Source organism: Ctenopharyngodon idella, chromosome 5 (assembly GCF_019924925.1).
Source record: "Ctenopharyngodon idella isolate HZGC_01 chromosome 5, HZGC01, whole genome shotgun sequence".
Classification (NCBI taxonomy): Eukaryota; Metazoa; Chordata; class Actinopteri; order Cypriniformes; family Xenocyprididae; genus Ctenopharyngodon; species Ctenopharyngodon idella.
In genome coordinates, this window is record NC_067224.1 from 25,692,795 (window position 1) to 25,715,756 (window position 22,962).

Genomic DNA, 22,962 nt, shown 5'->3' on the forward strand with positions numbered 1-22,962 from the left:
TCCCAAGGTGAAAAACCTTCTGTGGACATGTACTGCACTCAATCTTAACACTCTTGAGCACCTGTGGGGGATTCTGTAGAGACGAGTTGAGCAACACTCCCCATAAAAGATCAGGGCATTTAAGGAGCTCATCATCCAGGAGTTAAACAGGACAGATGTGACAATTTGTCATGAACTTGTACACTCTGTGCCAAGAAGGGTCAGAGCTGTATATTCAAAATTATGGAGGGCATACTAAGTACTAGAATATTATACATTTGTTGAATTAAATCTAGGGTGTACTCATTTCTGCAATCCTTAATTTAAACAAAATTGGCTAATTTACTTATTTAATGGCTAATAATGACATATATTTCTCAGTTTTTATGATGTACATGTTTAATACATTTTAGTTTTCCCATCTTTCCATGAATTGTATTAGTGATCATAAAGAAAATTGTGGTCCGGGTGTGGGGTGGTCAATCATGTTCTGACAACATGTGAGAAGTGCCAGTACATGAGAAAAAGTAGAAGTACATGACAGATTAAAATATAGAAGTGCCGGTGTTCTGCCGAATTTCAACTCCCTGCCAAATTATTACCCCCCTCGTTAAAGTTGCTACCTGATTGCCTAATCCTAACCCCACCCCTATTTCTAACCTCCCCTACACCTAATCCTAAACCTACCAATACTAGGGCGGTAATAATTTGGAGGGGGTCAGAATTCGGCACAACAACGGTACTGTGTACCGGCCCACTTCGAGCACTGCGTACAGCTTATTCCACAAGCAATGGCACAAAATCATAATGCTCCCTGTTAAAGCAAGCTTTACAAGTGTCAGCCATTTACATAAACACAAAGGTGGCTCAAAGAAGTGCGGGGGCTCAAAACCCACTAGCCTTAAAATAACAAGATCTGGCCAGAATTTCCATTAACATCCATTGACTCACATAGACACATGAGACCAGAAAAACCAAGTGAACCTAAACAGACAAAACCAAACTGAAACGCAAATAAACATGATTTATCTGTTAGTAAACCCAAACAAAGTTTATTCTAAAAAGACAGGACTTTGTGAAGTACTTATCCACTGTGATTAACGGAAAACTGAGAACCACCTTACGAATGACCAGACTCAGCGAGAACAACCTAGCAATATAAATGAGCTTGGCCAAAAGAAACATAGCTAGCCACAAGATAAAAGGTTGTACAAACTGTACAACAACAAATATCAAGGCAGAGCTGCATTTCCTGTCAGAATGAATAGATTTCAATGAAATCCTTTTGAAAGATTCTTCAAATAAATTAAAAGGACATCTGATATTGACAATTTGCCAAACAGAAAGAACTACAGCTCCATAACTGTATTTGTCTTTGTGTTGTGTGAGTCTCGCATCTAATCCTTTCACCTGAAAATCTGTCCTTCAGATCAGAGTGAAGTGAATAAAAGACATAGAGCTTTTCTGAAAAGTTCTTCTATTTGGTCAAAATTATCTCTGTATAACATTTGTGCCATTTGTTACAATGATGTTCCCTTTCCCAATGGTCACATAAAACCATTTCTTGCATGTTTCTCAGTTAGATCAAAGTAATTTACATCTGTTGCTCTGAAGTAATCATTGCTAACATGTGGCTAACTGCACAGCATATGACCTTAATTTAAAACAAATCAAGGAAAAACAAGGATATGAGTTTAATATATCTTCTAACACGTCCATATTTAACTTTTAGAGCTTACTTTCAGACAAGCAATGTTTATTTCTATGTTTCTTTCTGTCATTCTTTCATTTGTTCTTCCATCCTTCCCTCAGTTCAAGCGTTCAAACAGAATTTCTCATGTCCTTCCTTTGTCTTAAGTTTCATTTATGATTGAATAATGAAGATTTATTAACTCTCTCTCTCTCTCTCTCTCTCTCTCTCTCTCTCTCTCTCTCTCTCTCTCTCTGTGTAACCCTTGATGGATGTCAGAAGGAAGTGTTTGAGAAGAGGGACATTTTTCAGTGACAGAGGATAGATGTGGATTTGAGTAAGTGCCATCTGTGAGGTCAGTCACACTCACTGTCACAATAACAGCACTTCTAAAAGCATTTGTTCACCAACAAACAAACCATGACACATAGAACTTTGTTCAATGGTCTTTTAATATGAATTCTCTTGGTGATCAATATAAATATCAGACTATGGATGAGTGAAGTCATAGAACTGAACAAAAGCTACTGTGTGCCCAATAATGAATGTCAGGAGGGGAGTTTAATTGACCAGTGTTTTTGCAGCTTTAGACTTAAATCAAAGGTGTATGTATTTTAAATTCCATTTTCTTTATAAAAACAGCTGCTGGTTTGTCTGTGATGTCTGTTGCTTGAGTTATGCTTCTACTGTTAAAAGATGTAATTTTAAGTAGGCACAGCTGTACATTGTTCCCCCCTTCAGCCTTCAATTATGTTAAGTTATAGATGAAGCAATGCTTAGTATGTCCAGACCAAACGAATCATCTCAGCTGGAATTCTAGAGTTTACTGGCTACAGCAGCATTCCAGAGTCCCTTTCGAATCAATCGCTGCCTAGTTCTAGTGTTTCTCCAAAACAGAGGATGAATTTGAGCCAGTGGGTTCAAGAGACACTCTGATTTCAACAGCAGCTCTGAACATGCAACCCCACCAAAAAGCCCCTTTGTTGCAACATTGTTTTCTTTTGATAAAAATTTTATTAAAGAAAGTGTTTACAGGGATTGACAGCCACTGAGAAACTCAAAAGCGTGTTCGACAGAAGGACAAACAGTATGTTCTGTTCCTTCAGTTGTTTGGAAGAAAATAGGATATACTAATTTGTAAACACACGCACGCTTCTGTGTAATGTCATCCATAATTGGCCATTTCGGTTATCTTAGCCCTCCTCGTTTGAGACATCATTATCTGCCTCATTATGAGATTGTTAGAACACATCTGCCCGTGACCTCTGAGGGGTCTCTCTCTGGGTCGTCGCCACGGTAACCACAGTCCAGAGTGAATGGCGAGCCTCTGACGTCTCTCAATTTCCTGTGTTTTAAGAAGCTTATCTTGTTTCACACTCCGGGTAAAATTGTTTGATTGAGGACACGATTTTACCCAACAGTTTAGAGGCAGAACGTCGAAACTCGCGTGAGACCAGTGACCAGCACTTTCATTAGCAGGAATGCAGGAAATTTACATTAGAAAGAACAGATAGATGTACAGACATTTGCATGTTCATTCACTGTGAAAGATGATGAAACATAACTGCAGCACATTTAAACACTACACAATAAACTTTACTGTTGCACATCTGTCTTTAATTTTTCAGGTCATTAGATTTGTGTGTAATGCTGGAGTGTGTCCTCCTGGTTACGCTTGCAGTCTCTCTCTCTCTCTTTTACTTTAGTGTTCACACAGAGTTGCTGGACAGATGCATTTAAAATGAATGCAGGCATTTACCAAAAGGAAAAAAAAAACACCTCTCTCTCTCTCTCTCTCTCTCTCTCTCTCTCTCTCTCTCCTCTCCTCCCTCCCTCCCTCTCCCTCCCTACAACATCCTTCTCCACCCTCTGTTTCCCAGTGGACAAATGTGGACGTAAAAAAATATTTTAACAAATCCTACATCTGGTTGGCTGTTTACTCCCTCATATACTTAGACACACAGAGAATCGACTCCAAAATGGAAAAGTCTGCTGGGGGCTAAGCAAGCTTTCTTTGGCTCGTTTTTCAGCGTGAAACGTGTGCCAGGAGTTTATCGACACCTCGGAGGGACTGAAGACTTCTCTAACTTTGCACCGGAAACTGAAAGGTATGTTAAGCTGCAGAGCGCTGTGGTCATTTTTCCTGAGTTTTGAACATTGAAATAAAACCATCTTGCAAGAAAAATTACTACGTTACCTTAAGTTAACTTCTTAAGATCCTGAATGTAAAATTAGAAGTATATTTGGAAATATGTAAGGAGATGCATTAGCCAGTGGGATATATTTCATAGGTGCCATTGCTATTATCATGTCAGATGTGGCTCCAGGGACCTGTTGCATAAACAGCTATTATAGGTTAAGCAGTTAGTTAGGGCTAATCAGTCTTAACTTTTTATGTAACTGAGATTAAAAAAAAAAAAAGTTATGACCAGTCTTGAAAAAAAAAAAAAAAAAAAAAATAGATGACTAACTTTTAAGAGTAGTCGCAGTAGATGCAACCGGCCACAGGAGTCACATTATTTTCTTTTCTTTGCTGAAATGTATTACAAATTAGGAAGGTTGCATCTCATTTTGCTTACAGATGCACATATGCACATACAGTATGCACTTCCAGACAGTTAGCGGACACAAGAGAGAGTTGTGAGTTTAAATGGTTTTTTTTTTTGGTTTTTGTTTTTTCTAAAGGAGCAGAATCACCTAGGCAAATTTGAACTTTGCTGTTCTTCTAAAGCTATAGGATGTGTAATATGAACCAAATATGAAGGAAATAGTTAAGATCGTTTGAGCGGTTAAATCATTACTGCATCTGAATTTTTTTTTAAATTTATTATATTAGATAACTATAAGCTTTCAAATGACTTAAACAGAAATGGTGTGTGAACTTGACAGGCGTAGCATTCTGATTAAGAACATGTGCAACATTTGAAATATGACTGGGATTATTTTCAACAGCTGTGAACATTATTTAGGGCTCAGAGTGTGTAATGTTAATCTTCATAAATGAATTTTCATGACATTGGTGAGCGGATATAAATGATGAGAAACTTGTTCACTTAGTATATCCTATAACACAAGGCAGATTCCTAAAATATTCAACATATTATATAATTTATTTACATTTTTAGATCTAACCATACATAAAATAACTAGCATTGCCTTTAAATAAAAACTTCAAACTGCCAAATATGTCAGCAGTTTCTAGAGAATTTGATTTTATGTTACTTGTGATATTTTTTTCAAGACCGGTGTGATTATGTTGTGCAGTTATGCATATATTACATGAGCTCATTGGAAAAATATGAAAAGAATGACTACGCGCCTACTTGTGTTTTATATATATATATATATATATATATATACACTATTTGGGAGCAGGACTGAATCTTGTTCATACACCCCCCAAACTCCACAACTGATTTCCTAGCCTATCAGATATCTTTGTGTGCCCCCCGCCTATGTTAACAGTAACCAGATGTATTGTAAGCAGCCTACTGAGAGCTATAAAACACATCTGCGCTGGACCCAAACTCACCAGAGCTATGGTTACACACATTCACACACTCGATTTCTCACGTTTCTCTCTCACACACAGATTCTCTTTCTCACACTGACAAGATGTAGAGAAGAGGATGCTGCAACATCAGTCCCAGTGGACTGTCAATGGTCAGTATCTGGTGGGATATTTCTATGTTTTATAGCTCTAATAACGTAACAGACAGACAAGTGCTTTAAATTAGATTCAAAGTGTTTTCTGTGTCTGTGGAGGGATTAAACATACGCACACTTTTTCAGCTCACTAGAGACATTTATTCTGGCAACCTGTAAAATGTAGCCTGTGATTTATAGCTGTTTTATGACATTTTCTTTGCTTTTGGGCAAAATGTTCAGGAGTTTCACAATCTTGTATTTTCTGCTTGAGGGGATCAAGAAGTTTTAGTGAAGGTTTAAGATAAATGGAGTATGATAGATGATTTTGCATTTTATCTCAAGGTTATAATAACACGTTTCATCATTTCTGCTTCACATAAGAAATTGAACTGCATAAAACTTGTTCTATCTTGTTCTAACTTGTTCTTAAATTTTTTTTTATTACAGAACTTCAGAATCATCTGCATTAATCAGCACTGACGCCATGGAGACAGACTCCGCCTATAACCTGACTTCACCCAGTTTGTCATTGTTGGACCATAATATGACGAATTCATGTGACAACATGTCCCACTCAACTTCGCAGTACCAGAAGAAAGTGATCCCCACCTTCTACAGCCTCATCTTCATACTGGGTTTTCTTGGTAACATGCTGGTGTTGTGCGTGTTGTATCACAGTTCAGGCCGAAGGACCGTAGCCAACACTTATCTGATGAATCTAGCCATGTCAGACTTACTGTTCTTGAGCTCTTTGCCATTCTGGGCTGTGTCTTATTCACTGGATTACAACTGGGTTTTTGGGAAGGTTATGTGTAAGCTGTGTGGGGGTCTGGTCACGATAAACGTCTATGCTAGTATATTCTTCATCACTTGTATGAGTGTGGATCGATATCACGCCATTGTCTACCCCCTGCACTCTCAGAGCAGGAGGAGCATAAACCAGGCCAGATGTGTCAGTGGCATCATTTGGGTCGTTGCGGCTCTGACCACGTTGCCAACCGTTGTGTTCCGTGAAATACACACTTTTCCCAGTAACGTCACGGCTTGTGTCATTAACTACCCCAGCTCCAAGTGGCAAACTGGGTTAACTCTTGCGAAGAACACCCTTGGATTCTTCTTGCCGTTTGTTGTCATAGCAACCTGCTACAGCCGAATCGCAGTGCACCTGTTGGCCACCCCGAACTACCTGGAACAAGACTCTGGTCGATTGGTCCATGTGTTGCGTTTGGTGGTCGCCGTGGTATTGGCGTTTTTCTTTTGCTGGTTCCCATTCCACGTGCTGGCGTTCCTCCAAGCTCTGGGAGAGCTGGGGGTGGAGTTTGATTGTTGGGTGCTCCAAGTAACCAATAAACTCCTGCCATTCTTCCTCTGCCTTGGCTTTTCCAACCCTGCCATAAACCCTTTCCTGTACTGTTTTGTGGGAAATCACTTCCGAGAGAAGCTGTGGCAGCTTTATGGGGATATGCTGACACAGAAAAGAGATTCTATCAGCACAAGACTGTCTTCCTTCTCCAGGAAACTAAGTGACTTCAAAGAAACCGTGCCTATGGAGATTCTTGAACAGCAGAACAGCCTATAGTGAAATCTAGTGAAGCTATATCCTTTATATGTCAAAGATATAAAGACAGGACCATGTCAGCATCAGTCAAGTGCTTTTCCATGGCCTGCCACCTGTTCAGGATGATCAGTTCAGATTATGATGTTGGTTGATTAGATAATGTTATTTTGCTGTTTTTCTAATTATGCAGGGGTTGTGATTAGCCCCACCATCTACAAATAACATTTGGTTACATAATAATATATAGAAATATAGCACAAATACTATTCTTGTGTTGTTCAGACTCTATCCAGGATAAGGAACTCGCTGGTTTTCCTGCACAAATCATAGATAATTAAAAAAAATGTTTTTGAATATAGCTGTATAGTCTTAATATTTTGATAACTGGTAATATCAGTGCTGTAAATAACACTCAAATGTTAGACAGTGTTAGACGTGTCTTTCTTTATATGGATGATATCTGCCAGACAGACCAAATTTCTGTCTTTAAGCTGTAATATAAAAAGTCACAGTAATGTAACATGAGCTGTTTAAATTATAAATCATTGTAAATTGAATTATAATTCTATTATAATGGAGCATCATCAATAAATGATGTTAACAAGTAAACATCATCACTCTTTTGGTCTGTGATTTACCCGATTAGACTGACTATCTATCTATCTATCTATCTATCTATCTATCTATCTATCTATCTATCTATCTATCTATCTATCTATCGCTTTGTTTAGGCCTGCTGTCTCAATGCCTTGTGTCACTCATCTTAAGAGTACATGCTTGAGTTAACAGACTAAAACAGATGTAGATAAACACACTTTTGAAGTTGTGTTGGGTCATCTAAAACACCAGCTAGAGTAATGAACATACTTAACCAGCAGCAGTTCTTCTGGAAGGAATCTGAAAGAACCAGCTTAGCATTTAGTGATAGGATTCTTTCTGTCTCTGAGGGTTTTAGTTCAGTAGTGATGTATAGTAGCCTACATATTTCTCATATTTTACTTAATAGTGTTCAGTTTTCTAAAGTCTGTCATTCCCTGTAGACACATTCACTGCACACATTTCCTTTAATGTCTTTTTCTCACACTCCATTTTACATTATCCTGTTGTTGTCTTGGTTATTTGAACTCTTGTCATTTGCTCCATTGATGCAAGTTCTTTTCTAAACCTCCCGTCAAAGAAATAATCAGACAACAGCGTTCTCCTCTGTCAGTACTTATTTCAATCTCAGTTTCTATATAAAGATAAGATCAAGATTTTGGAATTTTTTAGTTGATGAAGTTATATAGATAAAAAATGATATGAAGCTCCTTCCAAACCAACAGATGCACTTCTAAGATGTAATGAGATGTCTTATGTCTGAAAGCAGTGAAACAGGCTGGAAACTGCAAATTCATCATTCATTCATAAGAAATTGAATGCAGTACGAGCGTACAGGAGGTGGATGTTTTTAGACAGATAAAAAATGTTGATTGATGATAGATAAAAGAGAAGCCAGGGTGGTTGTTGCTTAATAGATAAGAATCTGGACTGTTGGTGCAAAGGTTTCAGGTACAGATCTCAGTAAAGATTTACGGAGATAACCGTTCCATCACCATTGTGTCCTGCAGCACTGAACTGCTGCTGATCCTCACACGGACCTACTATTAGTGCACTTAAAGTCTGAAACTGCTACATGATTATAAGACAGTTTTTAAGTTTTCACACCCCAACCTCTAAAATCTCACGGCCTGGTTTCACAGACAGGGTTTAGATTAAACCAAGATTGCCTAAAGGATATTTAAGTAAATTTTTAAAATGTTCTTTAAAAAAAAAAAACAATACTGGTGAGCATCTTGAGAAAAAACAATGACACTGACATATTTTAAGATATATATCGGTGCAAGTTACTTTCAGGTAAGACAGCTCAAACATGCATTTTAGCATTTTGGGGCTAGGCTTAAGCCTTATCTGTGAAACCGTGCACAAATGTTGTGGCTCACTAGAGCATCATGGAAAATATCCACCTATAGGTTCTTGTAAATATGCAAAGAATCACTGAAATGTATTTTATATATTATTATTAATTTAACGTCTGAATGTGACATTGAATATGTGACTGTGAGGTTGAATTTGGGCTTTTAAGCCACAAAATACAGATACTTTCTAGCCAGTGATTGTAAGTTTGTTGTGTTGATGGAAATAATTTAATACATTTATTCCTGCAGGTATATGTTGCGCACTGTACATTTGTGCAAATAGATGGAATTTACCTCTGTCTGTAAACTTCAGAGGTTGGACGGTCTTTGGTGCACCCCATTTGTTTCACTTTGTCATTGTGTCAGAACACAGTGTTCCTGAACATTCATACTGTAAGCTGGACTGCAGACAAAACCCACGCACACACACAAATATGAACACAGACATTATCTTACATCAAGGAAATAAATTCAAAGGTGTGTGAATGTGAGTTATGCTTAGGTTTTTGTTAGTTTGTGTGTGGGGGGGTGGGGGCGGCAGGTATGCATGGAAGGTGTGTGTTGTATGTGTCTGTGTGTGCATGTGTAGCGGTTGCAGTCTGACAAGTTTTAAATCACTCACACAGACTAAACTGCACAGATTTCCACACACAGGTAAGAACCTTTGTTGCTTTATAGTGCACACGCACACCATATCAGTAAAATCTTGTGCGCTTAAACACATTTAGGTTGTATGTACAGTTTTGGTTGTATACTTATGAGGGCCATTTAAATGTCCTCTCAGATATAATGAAACATGTCTAAAACTGACTTGAAGTCCTTGTGAAAATGATTGCATGAGAGTCCTTAGCCTACTAATATACACTAGGCCTAGCTCTTAATGTCTTGGTGTAAGGGTGTAAAAGCTTGTCTGTGTGTGTTCAAGAGTTTTTGTTTGAGTGGGTTTGTAATATGTCACAGGGGTTCTTCCTCTGACTGCGATCAATGAAATTTAAACAAAACAAGCAATGAAGATGGTTTCACTATTCTGGGAAGTGAGGAGGACATCCTGCCATTATGTTAGAGACTTAACCTATAATGTGTGATGTTGTGCTTTTTAATCCTGTAATGTTTTAGAATAAGGATATAGCTTTTATGAATGCATTAACTGATCTTGTGACGGCCAGAATTTAAAATATCACAAATATAATGAAAAGTAAAATGGAGCTACAGTTTTCATCTGACTTACACCAAACATTTAAAGTGCATGCACCCACATTATTCAAACAGCAAATCTGTAAGCAGAACAGATCCTGTCATATTGCTTAAGTATAACCTAAACTGGCGCTGAAATCCAAACACCAATGAGTTAGCCTAAATACAATATGTGGAATATATCTAGCTCCATATTATTTTGATATCATATGAGTTATCATACACATCATGTGCAAGAGAAAACTAAAGCATTCCACAAACACAACACATAAACAAATAAACACAAGATCTTACAGACCATCGATTGTGTTTGTGTGGCTGTGTGTTTTATGACCTGTTCTTCCTCTTTGTCCTTAATGTCTTCCAGCTCATTTATTTTTGGCTACTTAGGTCTTCACCACTTAAGCGCTAAAGGACTAATATTTCACAGCACAATGCAATTACTATGTCAAGCGCAATTCCAAACAGTGCATGAAGACAAAAAATATTCACAACACATATTTTTACTGTGACAGCACCAGAGTTTCTGTTCTAGATGGCATGTGAGATAATGCACACACAATGAAGATAAAAGTGGTTCTGCTGCATTTTTATTGTTTGGGGAGTACATTAAACAATATACCTATAGTATATATATTAAAAAAGAGAGATAGAGAACCTGAAGGATGCTGTAGAATGTCTGATTTCATATTTCATGTGTTTCTAATATAGGCCTGACTGAGGAAGAGGATCTCACCATGTCCAGTGGTAAAACATGCACAAACACAAACAATAAAACATACATTTTTGACGAAATACACTCTAACAGAGGTTTTCTGTGACTGTAGATGTTAACAGGCAGGCTGTGCTCCAGGCGACGAAAGTTCGAACCCATTTGAAAAAAGATGGAAGTTGGATTCACAGATCTGAAGAGGTTCTGGACACTCAGTCAGATGTAAAATGGTAAATGCACACTTACGCTGTCACCTGCTGGCAGAGAGCCGTTGTATCAACCAGTCAAAGGTCTTTCCCATGTTTCTTTCCCATCAAAACTAACACTGATCAATGTCAACATCATGGTCTCTTTCCCTCTCACTCTCAGTTCATCTCACTCTTTTTTCTGTTCACTCTCTAACAGTAAACCAGTAAAGCTGGTAAAGCCAAAGAATGAGTCATCACCTGAGAGCAGTCCGGTCTCTTCCTCCATTATGCCATGTTCACAGAGTGGCGCTGCCTCCTCCAGCCTGGACTCGTCCACAACCCCTCAAAGCTCTTATGTCATGTCAGCCTTAAGGAAGTTTGAGTGAGAGCTGTTCTTATTTACCTTGTGTGTGATTTATGTATTTCATGTTTCTGCATTCAGTACATGTTTCCATTCCAATCTGCACTCCCTTAGGCCTGTGAGCTCAACAGAAAACACACCAACCAAGAGTGGGTCCCATATGGCCAAAAGGTCTGGTGCAGCTCTCTACTGGATTGAGACTTTTAACCATTAATTTCCTCATATGCAAGTTACAACAACAAAATCCTTAGATGTTCAAACTCATTTATTCATAACAGACTATATTTTATGTTTCATGAGGTGTAGAAGAACAATCAGATGCTTCATAATTTCTTTGAATGTGTTCCAGTTCATATCCTGTCCTTGAGGACTCCAAGAGAGCACATGTAGAGGATGTAGTGGAGAAATTAACAGTCAAACCTGTAGAAGAACCACCTGCAGATTCTCCTGTAAAGGATGTAGCAGAGAACCCTGTAGTCAAACCTGCAGAGGAACCATTGAAAACACCTGCAGGTGCTTCTGTAAAGGATGTAGTGGAGAAACCAGTGGTTAAACCTGCAGAGGTACCATTGAAAACACCTGCAGGTGCTTCTGTAAAGGATGTAGTGGAGAAACCAGTGGTCAAACCTGCAGAGGAACCATTGAAAACACCTGCAGATGCTCCTGTAAAGGATGTAGTGGAGAAACCAGTGGTCAAACCTGCAGAGGAACCATTGAAAACACCTGCAGGTGCTTCTGTAAAGGATGTAGTAGAGAAACCAGTGGTCAAACCTGCAGAGGAACCATTGAAAACACCTGCAGGTGCTTCTGTAAAGGATGTAGTGGAGAAACCAGTGGTTAAACCTGCAGAGGTACCATTGAAAACACCTGCAGGTGCTTCTGTAAAGGATGTAGTGGAGAAACCAGTGGTCAAACCTGCAGAGGAACCATTGAAAACACCTGCAGGTGCTTCTGTAAAGGATGTAGTGGAGAAACCAGTGGTCAAACCTGCAGAGGAACCACTGAAAACACCTGCAGTTGCTCCTGTAAAGGATGTAGTGGAGAAACCAGTGGTCAGACCTGCAGAGGTACCATTGAAAAAACCTGCAGGTGCTTCTGTAAAGGATGTAGTGGAGAAACCAATGGTCAAACCTGCAAATGAACCACTGAAGACACATGCAGACACTCCTAAAATGGACCTAGTGGAGACACCTATAATCAAACCTGTAGGAGAACCATTGAAAACACCTGCAGATTCTCCTGTAAAGGATGCAGTGGAAAAAACTTTAGACAAACCTGGAGAAGAACCATTGAAGACACGTGCAGATGCTCCTAAAAAGGACCTAGTGGAGAAACCTATAGTCAAACTTGTAGAAGAACCATTGAAAACACCTGCAGATTCTCCTGTAAAGGATGTAGTGGAGAAACCTATAGTCAAATTTGTAGAAGAACCATTGAAGACACCTGCAGACACTCCTGTAAAGGTAACAGGGAAGACAACAGTAGAAAGAGTTTCAACAGATCAAAGACAATCCAGTGGCGCACTGCAGGAGAAAACAGCCCAAACTCTACATGAGAATCCATCAAAACCTTCAGGTGCTCTGACAACAGAGAACAAAGAAGACAATCCAGTGGAACAACTCACAACAGCACATGCACCTGTAGTAGAGACTCTACTCAAACCCAGACAAGCAGAAAACCAGCCTACAAGTAATCATGGGGAGCTTTCACTAATATCTGCTCTGAAAACTCCAACTACAGAGTCATCAGATGGAGCAACTTCAGAACAAACAGAAGAGCCTCTTGTGGAAGCCCCAGCAGAGCACCACAGACTAAACAGTGAAGCTGGATTGAAGTAAGTCATTCGTTTATGCAACACCTTAATTTTGGTATGTCGTTTGTTGACCTATAGTGACTCATAGGCAGTGCCCAGAAAATTGTAAGATAAATTAATAATAAAAAAGTAAAACATAGTTTAATGTATGCTCAATTAAGTCAATTAAATCAGTGTTTATATTATGTACAGCACTCATTCACCTCGCTCTAGAGAATCAGAAAGAGGAATCACAAATGAAAACATAAGCTCTTGGCAACTTTATGTTAGAGTATGTGTTATATTACATTTTGTTTTAATTGATTTCTTTAGCAATAATATTAAAATATGTAATTAGAGGAGCCACAAAATATTAACACTATAATACTTAATTGGTATAAATCAGTACTTATGTAAACACACAGTACATCAACACTGTAAAATTAAGTGTAACCTGTCTTATTAAAAAATTACATTTATTTTTACAATAAAGTTTACTTTATTATTATTAGTATTTAACAGAGCTTCATTCTTAAATAGACATCTGTGTATCTGTCTCCCTTTGCAGTGTGAAAGGTAAAACCGTGTGTTCCTTCTGCAAGCTGCCCTTAAATGGAAATGTGAACATTTCCATCAACATTCCTGACATCTGCTGCCATCCGGATTGTTTCAAGGTTTACTTTTTAAATCTCTTCTTCCTCTGTACTAAACCAGGCTCAGAAGTCAGTGTCTCACCCTTTGTCAAAGTTGTTTTCATCTGAGCCTTGTCTGTATATTTCCACCTGGTATTAAAGGTGCAGTAAGCGATTTCTGTGAAACGCTGTTGAAAGTGGATCAGACCGAGCCCCACAACACACTTCTAGCCAATCAGCAGTAGGGGGCGTATACACTCTTGAAGAAGGAGGAGACAGAGTAAACAAGAGAGAGATTTGAAGAAAGACTGTAGAAAGAGAGGTGGCTGAGAGATTTTACAAAAGATAATTTTTTAAAAATTAAAGAGTTCTGAGTTCTCTATTTCAAAAGATTAATATCGTTCTTTTTATAGAGTACATTGAAATACAATGTAATAAAAGTGAAAGTAACAATAGTTAAAAACGCATGTGACCACATCGTATTTAGTGAAAACACTGTCTGTCCTGAATGCTGTCCCGGTGTTATACTAAATTCTGTGACCCACCGAATTCTGTGAACATACACATAATGTAGTGACGGTAGGGTTATGATTAGGATTGGGATTGGATTAGGATTAGCTCAATACAGGGCCTACTATGGTCACATAATTCAGCACAACGTGGAACAAAATGAAAAAGCCAACATGCCAACATACATGATCACTCTGGACAAGCTGTAAGAAAGAGCACTAAAACAAGTGATTCAGATGTTGCTACGGATTACAATCGCGATTGACATTTGTATCCTTTTCTTTCGTAGATTCATCCATTCAATCAAATTCAATCATAGTTGTCATATAAGTGATGTTGTGTGTTTAACAAAATAAGAGAGGAGAGTCTCTGCGAAAGTGTTCACAATAGCAAGGCCCAAAATTAACTTTGCCACAATTGACAATATGTTTTACGGCCATGAAACTTTATTATTATTATTAATACTCCACCCCCCAAAAAATTAAAATTATCTTATTTACTCAACTTCATGCTGTCCCAGACTTTCTTTCTTTAGATGGATGCAAACCAAATTTTTTAGAAATAATCCATTCCTGTGACTCCATATAATGCAAGTGTATGGGACCTCCAAAGTTGACACTTCAGAAACCACACAAAGTGAACACGATGGTAATCTACACAACCACAGGTGATGAATTTATGTATTCTAAAGCAGAATAAGAACATGAATATTTTAAACCTTTTTAAACTATAAACTCTTCCAGCCAAGTGTCATATTCTGGTTCGAGTTCACGCTTGGCATAAACGGCAGAAGACAATTCATTATCTTTGTGTAGTTTTTGAAGCGTCAACTTTATAGGTCCTGTACACTTGTTTTATTTGGACTCACAGAGATGGATTTTTTTTTTTTAAATGTTTGTGTTCATCTGAAGAAAGAAAGTCATATACATCTGGGACAGAATGAGGGTGAGTAAATGATGAGATTTTTCATTTTTGGGAGTTGGGAGAAGTATCCCTTTCATTTATTTTTACTACGACTAACCACAGCAATAAGATGTGCTGCAGTGTGATCAGTAATGCTTTGTCTCTCACTGTGTTTTAGTGTAATGGCTGCAGCAGTCCTCTGGGTGATCTCTCCTCATCTATGTACCACTATTGTGGGAAAGTCCTCTGCGAGAGATGCTTTGATCAAATCTTCCAGCTCTGATGATTCATCCCCACAGCAAGCTACTCGACAACAACTTGTCACCATGACAACAAACCACATCTCAGAGTCTGCCACCAAGTTTGCTTTAATTCAGCACTAATTTAAAATAATCATTATCAGTGGAGGATCTGCTGTCATAGGTTTAGTGCACATGAATAAAACACCATTTTCTGTAAATGATCATTGCTGTGTGTGCATGTCTTTATATATATATATATATATATATATATATATATAATATATACACTATATTGCCAAATGTTTTGGGACACCTGCCTTTATGTGCACATGAACTTTAATGATATCCCATTCTTAATCCGTAGGGTTTAATATGAAGTTTGAAGTTGGCCCACCCTTTGCAGCTATAACAGCTTCAACTCTTCTAGGAAGGCTTATCACAAGGTTTAGGAGTGTGTTTATGGGAATTTTTGACCATTCTTCTAGAATGCATTTGTGAGGTCAGGCAGTGATGTTGGCAAGAAGGCCTGGCTCACAGTCTCCGCTCTAATTCATCCCAAAGGTGTTCTATCCGGTTGAGGTCAGGACTCTGTGCAGGCCAGTCAAGTTCCTCCACACCAAACTCACTCATCCATGTCTTTATGGACCTTTCTTTGTGCACTGGTGCGCAGTCATGTTGGAATAGGAAGGGGCCATCCCCAAACTGTTCCCACAGAGTTGGGAGCATGAAATTGTCCAAAACGTCTTGGTATGCTGAAGCATTAAGAGTTCCTTTCACTGGAACTAAGGGGCCAAGCCCAACCCCTGAAAAACAACCCAACACCATAATCCCCCCTCCAGCAAACTTTACACTTGACACAATGCAGTCAGGCAAGTACCGTTCTCCTTGCAACTGCCAAACCCAGACTCGTCCATCGGATTTCCAGACAGAGAAGCGTGATTCGTCACTCCAGAGAACACGTCTCCACTGCTCTAGAGTCCAGTGCTTTACACCACTACATCCGACGCCTCGTGATGTAAGGCTTGGATGCAGCTGCTCGGCCATGGAAACCCAATCCATGAAGCTCTCTATGCACTGTTCTTGAGCTAATCTGAAGGCCACATGAAGTTTGGAGGTCTGTAGCTATTGACTCTGCAGAAAATTGGCGACTTCTGCGCATTGTGCGCGTCAGCATGTGCTGACCCTGCTCTGTGATTTTACGTGGCCTACCACTTCGTGGCTGAGTTGCTGTTGTTCCCAATTGCTTCCACTTTGTTATGATACCACTAACAGTTGACCGTGGAATATTTAGTAGTGAGGAAATTTTACAAATGCACTTATTGCACAGGTAGCAACCTATCACGGTACCACGCTTGAATTCACTGAGCTCCTGAGAGCGACCTATTCTTTCACAAATGTTTGTAGAAGCAGTCTGCATGCCTAGGTGCTTAATTTTATACAACTGTGGCCATGGAAGTGATTGGAACACCTGCATTCAATGATTTGGAGGGGTGTCCCAATACTTTTGGCAAATAGTGTATATATATATATATATATATATAATTTCCACTACTTAATAAAGTATCTTTCCCTTTCTGATCAACATGTTCCTCATCTTTTTTTTTTTAACAATTCAGTTTCAATTGTATTTTAATATCCTCTTTAAATGTGATCTGTAGCTGTAAGCAGAATTGACAACACTGATCATCAACTTTCATTAAAGTTTATTGCATGAGTTTCTATGAAGTCAACACACAATTTTATATAAATTCGCTTTAGTTTGCATAATTTTTATTAATCATTTACAGTTATCCATCTACTGTAGAAATATTTTTAGTTTTCTAAAATGAGCCAGAACAATAATAAAAAAAACATTAGTTCCTTTGATCGAGCACCATCATTGAACAGGTTCAGCATATTGCCACAGTTAGTCACAATATACAACAAATACACTCACAAACTTAAAATCACACGCAGGAGGTGACACTGACACTAAGAGTGTCTGTAAATACTGAATTCAAATTGACACAGAAAGCTGCTCACTACAGCTCTGTTTCTCTATGTGTGTCTCAGAATATAAACCATCTAACTGAGGAAACAACAAGTCAAACTCTCTCAAAAAGATGAAACATGAGAGAGAGAAAGAGAAGCTAAAATCCTAGCAAACCACAAGGCATTAATATGACCATGAAGCACAATGAATACAATCATTAAAATGAATAAATGGCCGTGAGAGAAAGGAGAGCGGTATAATGTGTGTGTGACAAAGACACAGAGAGAGGAGACAAATGAAGAAATACAGAAGCTAGATTCCACTCCTCCAGAGATCTACAGCACAGTAGTTTGTGGTTTTATGTGTAAAGCTTCAGTGATTTTTTTTTCTTTTCATTAATCGGTGTTCTTTAATGTAGTTTGTACTTATTTGCCTCATGAAACTAGTGGTTTGTGTGTGTTTGTGCTCTGTATGATAGAACTCTGCAGGGGCTTCATGGAACTCTCTTGCGTTTCCTCACAGGCCACAGTGATGACACTGATACCGCTGCAACAGACTACAGGAAAGCGGGCCTAGCAACATCGAACCTAGCAACGGATTCCCTTCCTTCCGAGGAACCTTAGAATAGCGTAGTTGTAGGTGGTGGCAACCACGTAAATGAACTAGTAAACAGAAGAAAAGAAAAGAACACATGTTACTGTTCCTCTGCAAAAGAAGAAATCTATAAATAAGTTATATCCATTTAACACTCACTTTACTATAAACATCAGACAAGGTATGTGATTCTAATAATAGCACATCATTTATTTACAATCTCAAGAGCAGTATAGTGGAAAAATGCAGGACTTCTTTCTATGAAAAGGTTGTAAAAGTTTGGTAATGCAGTTGTTTTTTTATAATTAAATTAAATAATTAAATCTTATATATTATAAAAATAGCACAAGCATATTTTCAAACAAAACATTTCACAAATGAAATGCGCATTGTTTGCAGATGGCACATACCTAATGCAATGAAGTGTAGCTTATGTGTCTAAATTCATTTGTGGCCACTGAAATTTTCTACTTATTACAATATTATTGCAAGTTTGTATCAATCTCGCTGTGCTCCTTGGCAAGACAGAGGGCTGTCCTGATAGTTAGTGCTCTATGATTCTCTTTAGATAAAGTCTGAGAAATGACTGCTGCCAAATACACAGGAAAAGGGAGTAGAGTCATTGGGATCTGTCAGTAGCAGAGAGGTCAGTTACTGATTTTAAGCTAAACATTCCCTTGCTGTACTTCCGTTATGAACTTCGTGCTGTTTGACAGCTCTGCACTCTGACCTCAAAGAATCCAGTCCAAATAAAATACCAGTGTATTTTCAATTCAATGGCAATGGAAGTTTGTCAATAGATGTATAATCAATGTGTATCAATGTTAAATCAATGTGTACATTTAATAATCAATAAATGTACATTTACATATAAATGTGTAAATTGCCTGTGATTTCAGTAATTGCCACGATGGACCAATCATTGTCGTTTGTGATTCTTAAAATGATTTCATAAAGATTTCTGAGGTGGATTTATGAATTAATAATGGATGCTTTCCAGAATGCAAAGCAAAGAGGCCCTTGAAGAAGGAACCAGTTAACCACTATGACCTTGCACAAAACAGTCTACAGTAAATATAAATGACTTTAAAGTTCATATGTGTAGAATATAAGATCACTAACCAGGGCGAGAAGGGTGATTCCTGCTCCAGCAAATGCACAGATGTAAAGGTCATAGGTCATGTAAAACTGTAAAAATGAAAAGGAATATAAGTGATATGATCTCTTGAAACTCTAAGTTTGTGTGTGTGTGTGTGTGTGTGTGTGTGTGTGTCCAGGACTATAAACATCTAACCTCTGGTGTTTTGCAGATGTTGCCCAGTGTATTTCCACAAACAATCCCCGGCACAGCATTCCAGGGAAGAAACCCTACATAGAAAAAAACAGACATCATGATCATGAACACGCACACAGATTCACACACATATGGCCGCAGACGTACCATACATCCGTGCGTCCATGCAGACCCTGGACTGCTGGTTGAACAAGGTGGTTTCTGACAGAATGTTGACTTTGTGACAGGCGCTTTCCATATTAATAAAGAAGAGCACGGGAACGGCAGTGAAGCCAAAAACAATCAGCCAGATCACAGCGAGAATGTATGTCAGGATTATCAACTGGACAAGAGAAACAGCTATTCAGATCGTTGCAACATAACAAGCATGGACACATTGCAAAATATACAAGAAAGCAAGTAACACTTGATTTATATAGCACCTTATCAGTGTTCAAACAGTCCTCTACAGAAGACATATGGTCATAAATATTTACATACATATGATACAAAAAAATAAAATGGAAAATAAAGAGCTGACTAAATCAACCCATTGGTTATCAGGGAGTTTAGATACAACTAGCAAGTTGCAGTTGGATGATCTGAGTGACCTAGCTGGTGTGTATTTCAGTGTTCCCACACTTTCTGACCTATGATTTTTCAACAACTTCCTTCATTTGTAATAATAGAATAAGTAGTTTTGCAAATCATTTTATAGAGATCACATTTACAAAATGTAATTTTAAGCTGAAGAAATACTTTTGAACTGAGCTTAACTGAACAAAGTATATTGATTACTGAAATTCCTGTGACTGTATATGTTAGAATTAGTCATTAATTATTTTTTAATTATTTGTATTCTTTTTTTTTTATTATTTATTTTCCATACCCTAATATTATATTATTAAGAAAGGGACCAGTGACCACACACACACACACACATACACGCACACACACTCACAGTCAGACTGAGGCAGCGCCCGAACTGGGTGCTCCTGAATTCTCCGAATGTCTGCTTTACTGCACTGGTGGTGTAAAAACCTTCAGCCAACAGCAACAATCCATAGAGGAAAAAGAAGGAGGCCAGACCGTAGATCACATACTGGAAATATTTTATACTGAAACACAAAATATGGAACAATGACACACACAAACAAGAACAGATACACAAAAAGAAAGAGAAAGACAATCACTCACAAGTCTGCTAGCACAGTGAAATCCTGGACGTCCCTTGCGAAGTAGAGCTCTATGAATGTACGTGTGTGAGTGAGCGCCTCATGCCCTCCCCCACAGAAGAGAGCCACGCCGGTGTAGCAGAGCAGGGTGGCCAGCAGGCTGGTGTAGGGCACGGCGCCCAGGCAGCGGATGCAGCAGTCATAGCAACCTGTAGGTGAGTAATATATCAACACACACACTGCACATGCAGCACACACAATACACACACACATTTATACACACACACACACACACACACACACACTCTATCCTAACAGTACACAAGTGCACTCATGCTCATCTACAAAAACACACCACTGACCCATAAATGAGCATGCAAACTTAATACAAACACCTCTAATGTGCATTTAAGAGTTAGTTGGCCTATAGTAAGTAAAGGACACACAAAAACATGCACACACACACACAACTTTTAAATAGTCAGTTTATCATGGAATCACAAATGAAAAAGCCAAAACGCAGGCGATCAGAAAACCCTGCTCGAAGTCTCGAACCACAAAAGAAACCCAAATTACAAAAACCCGAATGTAAAAAAGTAAACTATGAGAAAAAAAAAAAGATGAATATGCATTATATGCACCAAAACAATTAATAAGCAAAATAACTACATCAATAAAATATATATTTTTTTTAAATATATAAATAAAGCAACTTAACCAAAAGAAGCCAAACAAACAATAAGCCCCAGAAGGCTCAGCTATGGAGTTCTGCAGTCCCCAGCATGTGAGAGAAGATGATGCGCCTCAGGTCACCTAGCGCTTTACACAACCACGGCTGTTTCACTGGAAACATCGACACTGCTGAGCCGAACCCACACCAGGAGAGAGCCGTGCAGACGCTTGTCCACTCACTCCAGAGAGATTTCTGTCCTCTGTTGCTGTGATGTCTAAATTGAGGGAAGTAATTTCTCTTTCTTTCTTCAGATACACTCCACTGTCCACCTCAAGGAAGAAAAAACGCATCGCTTAAGCTGCTCCTCTCCCTCCCTCGCTTCTTTCTCTCATTCTTCCCTCCCTCTCTTGCCTGAGTAGCCTGGTGTCAGGGTGAAATTGGGGAGGGGGGGGTGTGCGTTTTCATGTGTGTTTGAGGTTTTGTGGTCAGAAAAAGAAGCACTTGTGACAGTCATAATGGCTTTTGTATTAACAACAAAAAGTATCATTGTGAACAAACAAAATACACACACACTCACAGGCCGCAGCAGTGGAGTGCGTCATTGCGTTTCCACCCATAGCGGCACAGACAGACACACACTGACACTGACACTGGGGTGACAATTGGGATCATGGCAGGTCATCCAGCCTTTTACACTCTTTTTAGACTGTTTTTCTAGCCCATCTTCTCAACAAGCGTCAAAAATGCCTGACACTCGCAATAATCTGATTACTATAAGAAAGACATATTTTCATCACACTCTTTGTTTAAGAATGTGGAAATGCTATTGGGTCTTAAACTTCAAATGTACTCTTCAAGTACTTTGTTAAGGGGATAGTTCACCCAGAAATTAACATTCTGTCATAGTTTTCTCACTCTCATGTCGTTCCAAACCTGTATGACTTTATTTCTTCTGTGGAACACAAAAGAACATACTCTGAAATATGTTTCAGTGCTTTTTTTTTTACATACAAAGTAAAGTTAGTGGGGTCCAGTGTTTGGACACCAGTGTTCCTTTGTGTTTTGGAGAAGAAATGACAACAGGTTTGGAACGACCATCCCTAGTTTTGAACAGAAAATCACACATTTTCTGTAACAGTTCAAAATGAAGTGTGAATGTGATTCTGCAGAAGGATAAGCTAATCTAATCTGTCTGCCACTGCAAAAAAAAAAAAGAAAGAAACCCGCAAAATAATACAACGCAATGTGAATCCTTCATACAACTACAGAAAAAATCTGTGCATTTTCAGACTGGCACAGGGCAGCACAAGAATCACCCACAGAGAACAGAATATTTGACCTAAAGACCTAGTGTGACCTCTGGCTGGAGTCTCCTGAGGTTACTGGTCGTCTCACCCACACCTCTGAGGTGTCGTAGTAACTGTCTTAGCCAATCAAAAGCGGAGCCAGCTGGTTAATCAATCAAAACAACCATTTTACTTTATTAGGATCCATTAAATATATCTCCTCCATAAGTACAGGAGTGAGCTTCTAAGATTCTTCTGACCAATCAGAAGCCATCTTAATCTTACACACTACATAAAGAAAGTATTATTAAAACACTTGTATGCATTTATCTAAACAACTTATATCACATGCAAATCATAGAGAGACCAATCAATAAAAATTCTGCCAGTAAATATGAGAAAAATGCTGAAAATCATAGCAGTGGTTAAAATTGGGTTCAGGTGAGTTCAGGTAGACTTACCCATGTGAGTATGTGTGTGCGTATCGCGCTCTGTCTCTCTGATGTGCCGTGTAGTTTAATCTCCCTCGATGCTTTTATGATTCTCACTCACGCTTTTGTCCCAGGAACAATAAACAAACCCCTCTGCTCTCTCTCACAAACACACACACACACATTGAGGCAGA

The 22,962-nt window shown here is 38.6% G+C and overlaps 3 protein-coding genes across 7 annotated transcripts; 2 read left to right on the plus strand and 1 right to left on the minus strand.

The window, feature by feature from the left end:
• The first annotated feature begins 3,534 nt into the window (after window positions 1–3,534).
• On the plus strand, window positions 3,535–7,484 carry agtr2 (angiotensin II receptor, type 2). 2 transcript variants are annotated; one of them, XM_051893144.1, is made up of 3 exons: window positions 3,535–3,777; window positions 5,262–5,332; window positions 5,765–7,484. In XM_051893144.1, exon 3 carries the CDS (start codon window positions 5,802–5,804, stop codon window positions 6,894–6,896), a length of 1,095 nt encoding a protein of 364 aa, XP_051749104.1. In that variant the 5' UTR covers window positions 3,535–3,777; window positions 5,262–5,332; window positions 5,765–5,801; the 3' UTR covers window positions 6,897–7,484. The 2 variants fall into 2 exon arrangements, with proteins under 2 accessions (XP_051749104.1, XP_051749105.1); XM_051893145.1 differs by lacking the exon at window positions 5,262–5,332 and having other exon boundaries at window positions 3,551–3,777.
• Window positions 7,485–7,612: 128 nt separating this feature from the next.
• Window positions 7,613–17,878, plus strand: si:dkey-125i10.3 (sialidase). 3 transcript variants are annotated; one of them, XM_051893141.1, is made up of 8 exons: window positions 7,613–9,484; window positions 10,736–10,771; window positions 10,852–10,966; window positions 11,142–11,306; window positions 11,400–11,456; window positions 11,635–13,119; window positions 13,646–13,751; window positions 15,301–17,878. In XM_051893141.1, the coding sequence occupies exons 1-8, from the start codon at window positions 9,325–9,327 to the stop codon at window positions 15,403–15,405; spliced, it is 2,229 nt and encodes a 742-aa protein (XP_051749101.1). In that variant the 5' UTR covers window positions 7,613–9,324; the 3' UTR covers window positions 15,406–17,878. The 3 variants fall into 3 exon arrangements, with proteins under 3 accessions (XP_051749101.1, XP_051749103.1, XP_051749102.1); XM_051893143.1 differs by having other exon boundaries at window positions 10,736–10,966; XM_051893142.1 differs by lacking the exon at window positions 7,613–9,484 and having other exon boundaries at window positions 9,494–10,771.
• On the minus strand, window positions 17,051–22,944 carry plp1b (proteolipid protein 1b). 2 transcript variants are annotated; one of them, XM_051893147.1, is made up of 7 exons: window positions 22,799–22,944; window positions 20,401–20,587; window positions 20,165–20,321; window positions 19,372–19,546; window positions 19,225–19,298; window positions 19,053–19,118; window positions 17,051–17,998 (listed from the first exon to the last, which is right to left on the minus strand). In XM_051893147.1, exons 1-7 carry the CDS (start codon window positions 22,800–22,802, stop codon window positions 17,924–17,926), a joined length of 738 nt encoding a protein of 245 aa, XP_051749107.1. In that variant the 5' UTR covers window positions 22,803–22,944; the 3' UTR covers window positions 17,051–17,923. The 2 variants fall into 2 exon arrangements, with proteins under 2 accessions (XP_051749107.1, XP_051749106.1); XM_051893146.1 differs by lacking the exon at window positions 22,799–22,944 and adding an exon at window positions 21,192–21,430.
• Window positions 22,945–22,962: the final 18 nt, after the last annotated feature.